At 32.7% G+C, this 10,812-nt stretch overlaps 1 protein-coding gene across 18 annotated transcripts in view; it reads right to left on the bottom strand.

The window, feature by feature from the left end:
• Positions 1 to 2,136: 2,136 nt before the first annotated feature.
• OSBPL3 (oxysterol binding protein like 3) overlaps positions 2,137 to 10,812 on the bottom strand; it is a 112,994-nt gene continuing 104,318 nt past the window's right edge. For all 18 annotated transcript variants that reach the window (XM_034402138.3, XM_087892655.1, XM_087892654.1 and 15 more), the window contains 6 exons: positions 10,155 to 10,233; positions 9,259 to 9,403; positions 9,026 to 9,170; positions 5,337 to 5,463; positions 4,893 to 5,015; positions 2,137 to 3,790 (listed from right to left, as the gene is read on the bottom strand). In XM_034402138.3, the coding sequence (XP_034258029.2) occupies positions 3,694 to 3,790; positions 4,893 to 5,015; positions 5,337 to 5,463; positions 9,026 to 9,170; positions 9,259 to 9,403; positions 10,155 to 10,233 (716 nt within the window). In that variant the 3' untranslated portion in view covers positions 2,137 to 3,693. The remainder of the gene's footprint in view (positions 3,791 to 4,892; positions 5,016 to 5,336; positions 5,464 to 9,025; positions 9,171 to 9,258; positions 9,404 to 10,154; positions 10,234 to 10,812) is intronic.

Here is a 10,812-nt window from a genome sequence, read left to right as displayed (position 1 = left end):
TTATGGTGGAGTGCTACTGTTAACTTTGAAAGGAAACAGCTTTGCTGCTACTCAAGCATTTCTAAGCATGTTTAGTTTAAAATATATTGTTTCGTTGAAGTTTATTTTCAGAAAGTAAATATCTTAATAGTTCTGAAACAATGAAATTTTGGAAAAAAGAATTACACACAACTGCATGTATACCACAAAATAATAATAATAATAAAATGAAGCATGTATGCCAATACTGTATATTACTACTGTATTATTTGCAGGACTGGTTTTGAAGTTAGGATTCTGAACCTTGTGAATCACACTTGTGCAAGCTTCAAATAATTTCTAAGGAATTGTATATCTAATCTGCTTTTGCTCCACCTTTTTAAATAATGATGTTTTCAGAAATGGAATTAATGCTAGCTAAACAATGAGCAGAAAAACAGGAAGCATACAATCACCCTCTAAATTTAGGGTAGAGAATGCATAAGAAATTGCATTTACTCTCAATGTGAATGTGCAATTGGAGGAAATGCTACTTTTCAATGGCTGCAGAGGAACTGAATTTGTTCTCTGCTTGTTGCATGCAAGCACCAGGTTGTTGGTAGTGACATCAGAGTCAGGGGGTGGGTTCTCTCTGCAGCAAACTTAGGAATGTCCCTATGTGTTCTAGATTTCAAAAAGTATTGGCTAAAAGGACAAGCATAAAAAGGAAAGACACATTTAGATCTGGGCATGCTATTTGGCATGATCTGAGTGTAGGATCAAGCTTGCGTTACCACCATATAGACCCTTATTTTGTTTTTGCAAAATTGTGCTGTTTAGGTTTTTCATCCAGCCTTTCAGTTTAAATAATTATTTAATAGCATTCATTTTAGATAATGTCTTCAATATTTATTAAAGATTGGAATAACCACTACAAACTCAATCACAAGTAATTGGCAACAATATCACATGAAGGAATCATTAGTACAAGTGGATATAAAGTACATCTAATGAATGCTACAATGGCCAAAATATTAAAAATCGATGAAGTATTAGAACGTTGAATTATTTCTAAATTTCAAGTGAACTAATTTTTCAAATTTGCAGTTTTGAACATTTAAATATGTCAACCAGTTGCCTGGAGGCATAGATAATAATTTTATTCTCCCAAATGAGCCTCACTGAACATGCAAACATTTTAAGTGCTGCTTGCAGATTCATGGTCTGGTTAAGAAAGTACAGTTATGCCTTTTAAGATTTTCTTTTTCATAGTAGTCCCAGTAATATGAAATGTTCTACCAACAATTTCTTTGAATTTTAAATTATTATACCAAAATGCATATCTCAAATGTCGTACTTCAAGATTTCTGAACTTCAGAAAATTGAGAATGTAGTTTCTCCTATTTCTAAGAATCCAATTTGAATTTCATATTGTAATGTCTCATAATTTTAAGATCAAATCAAAATTTCAGTTTTTCATGTTTTAGAACTTTTTTTTTTCAAAATTTGTATTTGTGAATGTTTCAAGTATTTGTATAATATATTATATTTTCACATTTTAATTTTAGATTAACAGTTGCATACTCAAAAACAAAGCACTACTTATAATTGCAACATGGATGGCAAACCTATGTCCCTAATCCACATGTGCATATGTGTGTGTAGGCTGCAGGCCCTTAAGAGATTATAGAGACATGGATTTTCCATTGCTGTAGTTTATAGCCAATAAAATAGTTGGGCACATTTTGTTTGAAACTGAATTTGTGTACGAGTTATTTCTGTACCAATGTTATAAGATGATCTGGATTACTGCTATAAAAAGAGAATTGCTGATAATCTCAGTGCAAAATTGTCAGATACTAGACAAACCTTCCACCTGCTTATTTTCTCCAAATATTAAGGCTGAGACATTTGCCCCAAGCTAGGTGTTCCATAGAAATGGTTTGGGGCAATGCAGTAATTTTCTGTGCATTATTTGAAATCAATGGATTTATCCTACATATTGATAAATTGTAACAAATATTTTGCCAACAAAAGTATTCAGCACTGTATGCCAACATTATTCCTTGGTTTGCAGACTACAAAATGTATACAAAACGTCAGGGTCGAGACAATAATTTTTAAAATATCATGTATGATACTAAAATAAAATTAATTTAATAAACAAAAGGTGGTCAATTTTATTCCAGAATGCTGTTTTTGTTTATTTCTGATACTGGCTAAGTCTGTTAATGAACATATTACAATATAAACCAAGATACTGGAAAACATGTAACCATTTAGTACAAGACAGATATCACACTGATATCTAGATTTAAAGCAAGGTCATATATTTTCAAATGTTTATCTAAGGCAGATGGTCTTTTTTTTAAATACAAGATATTAAACAAGCTATTTAGAAGAGGTAGAAAATACCAAAATATAGTATTAGAAAAACATTTGTCTTTTAACATAATTGCTTTGCAAATTGTTAAAATGAAGGATTTTTATATTGTCTTAATTACTTTTTAAAGAGAAAAGTCTAGACTGAAACTAAAAAGTTCTGTCAGTACTTATGTCAGATTATTTCATTTGATCATTTTTACCCAAGTTCTAGATTAGATAGGAGCATTGTTTGAAAGTTCAGGTTTATATATTTCATCTCCCGAGCTTCTGGAAAGTCACAGGAGTCTGCCTAGTAGCATAACGAGAACATCAAGGAATGGGATTGAATGGAGGAGGTATTTTTCTATGTTTTTAGAGTTTTAAGACTTTCAGAAGAGAGAGAGAGAGAGAGAGAGAGAGAGAGAGAGAGAGAGAGAGTGTGTGTGTGTGTGTGTGTGTATAGAAAGTACTGATGAATCACTCAAGCAGCCATGCCTTTTTCCACTTACATGGCTCTCTCCATATGAAGTAAAATGTCTGTGCATCCATGCACATGAAGGCAGCTTGAAACAACTTCCCAAAGCAACCACACAAGCTGAGAAGAAGAAGAAAAAAGACACAACTACTCTAAAGAGGTGCTTTGTATGCTTTTTAAAGTATCTCTTTCAAAGGAGTTGCAGCGGCTTTCTATACAGCATTATCCATATACATCCTATGATAAAAATTTGGTACACAATTTTCTTGGAATCTCTTCTGTTAAAGTTCTGCTAAACTCTTCAATTCTTCAACAGTTTTAAGTTCATTTCACCAAGTCGTAAGAGAACTTCCCAAAGTTCTTTATCTTTTTTATAAGGCAGTAGCATTACTAATACTACTACCACTTATATTATTTCTTGATTTTTTTTTTTAATTAGATACAATGTTAAGGTATCGAATCTGTTGAAAAATAGTCCAGTGTTTAAATTCAGACATAATAAATAAACAGCAGCTTTGGTACTGCCTTGCTGAGGAATCAGTGTCAGCTATTTGCTTGTGTTTGTGCGGCTAAATGCTACTGACTCGTAATATTTGTCACACAACTTTATAAGGCATTAAATCTTACTTGCAGCATCCTTTGGAAAAATAGTGTTAATCTCTCTTTTGTCTCCATTTAAAAATAACATTCAGTAATCATTAATTTATATATAAAGAAAATTAGTTTTCATAACTTTTAAAAAATAATAATTTTGAAATAGAAGAGAAACAGAATGAAGTAAATATACATGCATGCCAAAGTCTTAAGTAATAGTCTATAAGAACAAAATTATATGCAGCATTTTCTTCCTTATAAACAGAAAAGGATTGTTAAAGGTCCTCTTCACTTGATTCTTTTCACCACAACACAGGATTATCCAGCATGGAAAATCCAGGGTTTTTTCTAAGTTCCAGGTAAGTTCCATTGCTTACCCAAGAGTCATCTGCAGATTTCCTGTAAAATAGTAAAGAAAGCAATTTTGTTTTGTGGCTAACACATCTGCTTTTATTTATCTAATAGACAGAGGTAATGGAGCAGTAGTAGGTTTCAAATCCCATCACTACTGGTTTGCTCGTGGACGCATGTGTGCTTGTGCGCATGATGCTTCTGTGCATGTGCAGAAGCTTCTGTGCATGCGCAGAGACGTACGGGCAGATGGGCAGAGCCTCCCGCCACTGCCGCTACGCAACCCACCACTGTAATGGAGTGTCTAGTAGGATATTAGCAGTTGGAGTTCAGCAATATCTGGTGAGTCACGTATATTTAATACCTACTGGAAAGGAGATACCGAAATTTATATCATTTTTGTTGCACTTCATTCTACTTTAACTTCTTCTTAGAACTGTCACACAGTGGAAAATTTGTATCAAAATAATAAAAGAAAGAAATCTCTGAACAGAGAGTGTAGAACAAGGTATTTTCCCCAATATTCTACTCATGAATTCCTCCCCTTTACTCCTTATAGGTAGTCCTTGACTTACAACAGTTCATTTAGTAATGGTTCGAAGTTACAATGGCACTGAAAAAAGTGACTTACGGCTATTTTTCACACTTACGACCGTTGCAGTCCACATGGTCACATGATCAAAATTCAGATGCTTGGCAACTGATTCATATTTATGACGGTTGCAATGCCTCAGAATCATGTGATCATCTTTTGCAGCCTTCTGATAAAAAAGTCAATGGGGAAGCCAGATTCACTTAACAACCATGTTACTAACTTAACAGCTGCGGTGATTCACTTAATAACTGTGGCAAGAAAGGTCATACAATGGGGTAAAATTAACATCTATGTTGCTTAGCAACAGAAATTTGGGCTAAATTTTGATCGTAAGTTAAGAACTATCTGTATTTCATTCTGTTTCTGACATACTTCTGTTTGGAATTTTGTCATTTTATTATGAGATAAAACATTGTTTTATTTAATTGATGTCTATAGCCTGTTCTAACCAGAAAACTTCAATAAAGAAGTCCTCATCATGAAGCAGAATTACATGAGAACTTTTTATTTTATTGTTACTCAATAAAAAAACTAACCTGTCATTTTATAAATTACCTGAAAAATCTAGGATGATGTTCTATATTGCTTTCTTCTAGAACTTTCCTCCGTGCTCTCTGCAGCTCTTCAATTCTTTGTTTTTGTATTTCTGCTCCTTCAATATTTCCTTCTTCTAAGAACCTGTTATAGTGCAATATTACATGAGCAAACAATATTGATATATACCAAGGTTGTGTAATTCTTCTATTGTATTGTGTTGCTTCAGTCTGTGTATATTACACAGACCACTTGGGCACAAATGGCTATCTACGAGAAAATTTAGTGGAATGATTCTAGAAGTGAAGATTAATTAAAACAATAACTGCTAATTTTTTGGAGACAAGTAATCATCAGTGCTTTTTCCACCATTAGAATGAACTAACTTTTCTTTGATGAAGAAAAAGTCTTGACTATAATAACACCTTTGTGCATTTTGTTTATATATTTTGTTAAAAATATTACCTTTGATCTGGCCTAAATCGGGTATCAGTAGGTGGTAACAGTGGTCTACTGATGGACTCGAATTCATTTAATTCTAATGCAAACTGTGTGAAACCATACCATTGTTCATAGTCTTTAGGCATTGGATCTGCAAATGAAAAACATAATAAATTCTTAGGTAAAAATTATGCCTTTTCCTCATGATTATTAAAATATTATAGTCTTAGTTTTTTTTTTAAAAAAAACATTCATTAACAAATGTCAAAGGGGTTTGTGTTTGTGTTGGTACCTCAGCTTTCAAATTCTAAAACTCTATGTCTGAAACTAGTTGCAATAATTCGAAAACTGTCTTACTCTCAGCAACAGTTAAAACAGCAACATAAATTTTATGTGCATTTTTATGCTTTTGATGTACTTTAAACTTAGTGTTACTATTTTTTTTTGATACTTAAGATTTCTTGAATGTTTGCATAAGGTTTAATGAAGATCTATATAAATGTAAAAATATTTGGTAATTATTTGTTTTAATGGCTTAATGCAATTGTAATGTATACTTATGTACTAATTATTTCTTTTCCTTTGTCACTTGTACACATAAGACACAAGCAAATTGAATGTCATGTAGGTCAGTCATAATTTTGAGTGTGCACAAAATGGGTCTTGTGTGAATATCTGGCTGCCACGTATACACATGAAAAACCTAGCAGGAATTGTCAAATACATTCAAACAAGTAAGTGACAATATATATAATCAAAGACCATTTGTACAGTTGAACATCCAAATCTACTAAGTATATTATACACTGGCTGGATTCATACAATATTGAGAACAAAAAAACCCTATTTCCTATAATAATGTTTTATTTTTGAATATGGTTAATATTAGTGTTCTTTCCTTGATAAAATTAACATTTATGATTATAAAATATATTATTCTAAGAAAATGAATCCAGCAGTCCTAATTTTGTTCCATTTAAACAGTTTTTTACTAATTAATAAAATGTTCAATAAAACTAAGTGTGCCATATTATAAAGTACTATAGAGAAATTTGCTAAAATGAAATATTAGATTAAGAATAATAGTAATAGATTATGCAGGAAGAAATGAATGGTTGTACCAATAGTAATAGGAGCCTTGGAGAAATACCCAAAGTGTTGCCTAGATACATGGAAAATTTAAACTTATTAGACCTGCATATCCTGACTTTGCAAAAAAAAACCCACCCTTCTTGGAACTGCCTATATACTCAGACGCTACCTTAACAGCTCTTAGGTCTTTGGTTAGGACTTGAACTGTTACATTTTTACCAATTCCAGAATGTGAATCGAATTGAAAATTAACAATAACAATAATAATAAATACCTAATTATAAACTAATCTCTAATACCAATACTTATTAATACCTAATAAAGAATACTAAATCAAGAAATAACACTTAGAAAAAAAGGAAGACCAAAGAAATAAAGAAGCAAATAACAGCTGTAGCCAAGAAGATCAGCAAATACAAAGGTTGAATTGCAAATTAAAGGCAGAACCTCCAAATTCAATTTAATCAAAAATGTTTCTACCAATCCATTAATGGGTAAAACTGCAATGTATCGGTTAGTACCTGATAAGGAAGTACCTGATAAGTGCAGTTTGGGGCAAAGATATGGGATAATCCAAAGAAATACAACAAAGATACCACTTGGATAAAAGAGGTAGATAAGAATAAAAAAGATGCTGTAATGAAATAACTTGTAATAACAATAGAAACGGTAGAGAAAAGAGCAAGGAAATTTAAGTATTGGTCAGCACCAAGTGAAGATGAACTGCATGGCTTTTGGTTGAAACATCTGACTGGTCTATGCCCACTTTTTGCAGTTTAACAATATAATGAAAGGAGGTGGTTAACATCTGGCAAACTTATCTGATAACAGCAAAAGGGGCAGCACCAGGCAACAAGCTAATTAACGTCTTATCAACAACTTTCAAATTATTAACTGGACTGGTAGCTAATGCATCTAGTTGAAAATAAGCTTTTTACACCCTAGCAGAAAGGAAACCACCCAAACATCAGAGGAAAAAAGGATGAACACCTAATTGACAAAATGATTTTGGAAAACTTCAAGAGAACAAAGACCAACTTGAATGTAGCATGGATTGACTATAAAAAGGCATTTGACTCTCTTGCCATATGATTGGATAATCAAATGCCTAGAAATAACAGGAGTCAATAAAACATCAGAAGCTTAGTGCACAGATCAGTGGCCCAATGGAAGACACAGTTGCAGGTCAATGGTGAGAGAATGAGACAGATTAATATTAAGAGAGGAATATTTCAAGGAGATTCAGTATTATGATTACTGTTTGTCATTGCATTGATTTCTCTGTCATCAATGCTGAATAACTCATGGCTATCAAATATCAAAAACATCTGCAGACTCACCTCATTTGCATGGACAATCTAAAATTTTATGGAAAAACATCTGAAATAGAGTCGATTGGATAGGAAAACCAGAAAAATAATGACAATGAATCATGCCCTTCATCCTCGCAGTGACATTGACAGACTCTATTTACCAAAGAAAAAAGGCAGACATGGAATATTGCAAGTACATCTGACATGGTTGAAGAAAAAAAAAAGGGCATTGGAAGAAAATGTGACAGTGTCACATGTCATGTGATAGTGACAAACTGTCCTTTGTGACAGTGAAGAAAATGCGCTGAAGGTACAATACCAGGAAGGCTTACTGACTATAGGAGAGACCAAACTGGCCACAAGAAAGACCAAATGAAAAACAGAATGGAGATGTGGGAAGACAAAGCATTACATGGCAAGTGCATTAAGAAACAGCAGGGAAAACAGATAATAAAAAGAGCTGGCAATGGCTAAGAGCAGGAAAGTTGAAGAAAGAGACAGGGGGGCTAATTCTGGCTGCACAAGACCAAGTTTAAGAATAAATGCATACAAAGACAAAATTGAGAAGACAGCATCAGATAGTAAATGCTGTCTCTGAAAAGAAGCTGAAGAAACAGCAGACTACCTGATTAGCTGCTGCAAGAAGATTGCTCAGACTGACTACAAGCAACAGCATGACATATAGCAACAATAGTGCACTGGAACACTGGCAAGAAATATCATTTGCCTGCAAGCAAGATCAGTTGGGACCATAAAATAGAGAAAGTAATAGAAAATGAAGAAGCTAAATTGCTTTACGACTTTAGAATTGAAACAAACAGACACCTGTCGCACAACATCCCAGACTTAACAACTGTCATTAAGAAAGACAAAAAAGTCTGGCTAGTGCACGTGGCAGTATCTGGAGACAGCAAAATAGAAGAAAAAGAACTGGAGAAGATAACAAAATACAAAGACCTGCAAACAGAAATAGAACGACTGTGGCAAAAGCAAGCAAAGGTAGTACCAATATAATAGGTGCCTTTCATGCAATCCCAAAACAACTGAAGCACCACTTGAATACCACTGACATTCACAAATTCATCATCAATCAATTGCAAAAGGTGGCTTTATTCTGATCATCTTACGTCCTGCAATGAAATCTGTAATACCATCAAACATCCATATCTGCCTATCTCAGGTCCTTGGAAAGGGCTAATTAGGTAGACAAAAATGCCAAATGCAGTCTGAACTTCTGACAGTGCAACAAACTATAATAAATAACAACAACAACAATATATCAAATTAAATGGCTGATCAGTCACTAACTTGCTCTCCAGATGCAGTTTGGTGAAGATGGTGTTCCGCAATAAATATTTTCATGCCATTTTCCAAAAAGTCGATGTACTACTTTTCCATTTTTGTCCAAAACATTGCCTTCAATATCATGAACACTGCGATTCCAATATTTAGTCTGGAGAAAAATTAGCAAAATCAGCATCATGTTAAAAGTTCAAAACAAAATAGAAGAGAAGATAAAAACCAAAATAAGTCTCAATTACCTTTACAAAAGTAAGTTTGCAGTGACAGCTATCATCATTCAGATTCTTGATTATAATCTCTCCATAGTGTTCTATCCATCGTTGTCCATTTAAAATATTATGAATGCAAGATGTTACTTTATTCCATTCATAATGGTCCTTAAAACTGGAGTAAAATGAAGAATTATTAGCACATCATGAAAGAAAAAGATAGCTAATGAAGTATTTTTCTAAAATACTCAATAAAATATTGTGATTTGATCCTTTTAGAGAAACAGTCTAAACTGAGATAATGCTTGCTTGTCATATTCTAAACCATATGGTGCTTTGTAGCATTATGACTTAGCACATAGTACTGTATGTGAATCCAGCTACTGTGTTTTATAAAATATGTGTTTATCACTTAAACAGCATAAATTCATCCAGTGTCAGTTTATTCAATACATTAATAAATAAATAAACAAGGGTTAAGCAAATTATGGCTTTGCACAATGTGACCACCCCTTCAATATTCCTGAGAAAAATACTGACTTACTAAATGACTTACTGAACTAAAAAAGCAGCTAAATCTTAAGTTCTTTAAAAATACTGCTCTTTCACTAATTCTCCATAAAGCAATTATAATAATCCTATGTAATCAAGAATATAGGTCTTTAAGCAAATGCTAAAATGGAAAAAAAATAACTTAAAATTTAAGTGCCACAAAATTAGCTCACATTAACTGTCTGATTAATAGAAAACAAGTCACAGAAAAGATTATTTTATCAACATGAGAAAATCTATATGGAAAATTCAGTTCCTATAATTTATGTTTTATTAGGCCAAAGAAAGTGAAAAATGAGGCTTAAGAACTACTGAGTTGTAAAATGTGATCTTGCTAGCAATCCAACTATCATGCTTGCTACTGGAAAACTTACCCTGGCAAAATTACATGTGTTGTGCCAATTGGTACTATTTCAATGGATTTTCCCCAGAATTTATTTTTCCATCTGATATCTGAAATTAAACAAAAATAATCAACAACAAAATTAAACAAATCCTTAATATTTGATGGAGCTCTGTCTATAGTTAAGCTTTTTCGATCAGTTTATAAGCCCTAAACTATCAAAATAATATCATAACATCCAACCTTGTAACCTTAACAGTGCTGTTAAACATATAAAACCATAATAATGTATTATCCAATTTTTATGTTTTCAGCAGAGCTGAACATACCCGTGTTTTCCCGAAAATAAGACCCTGACTTATATTTTTTTGAACCCTGAAATAAGCGCTTGGCCTTATTGCCATGCGCTCAAAAGTCTGATTGGGCTTATTATCAGGGGATGTCTTATTTTGGGGAAAACAGGGTAGATGTAACTATTATGGAAACATGATGGGATTCATCCTGTTGACAATAACATTTGTTTATTATGTTCTAAGTTGTATACTATTAAATTAAGTCACAGTATTTTACAATTGAAGTAAAAACCGAAAGTGCAAATCCCATTCAAACTTAATATCAATAAAATAAGCAACATCACTATGGTAATAAGATTAAAAAATATAGAAATGACAACTAGGGCAGATGTATTT

This window comes from Pantherophis guttatus, chromosome 4 (assembly GCF_059756535.1).
Source record: "Pantherophis guttatus breed Tessera chromosome 4, ASM5975653v1, whole genome shotgun sequence".
Lineage (NCBI taxonomy): Eukaryota > Metazoa > Chordata > Lepidosauria > Squamata > Colubridae > Pantherophis > Pantherophis guttatus.
This window is presented reverse-complemented; position numbering and strand designations above follow the sequence as displayed.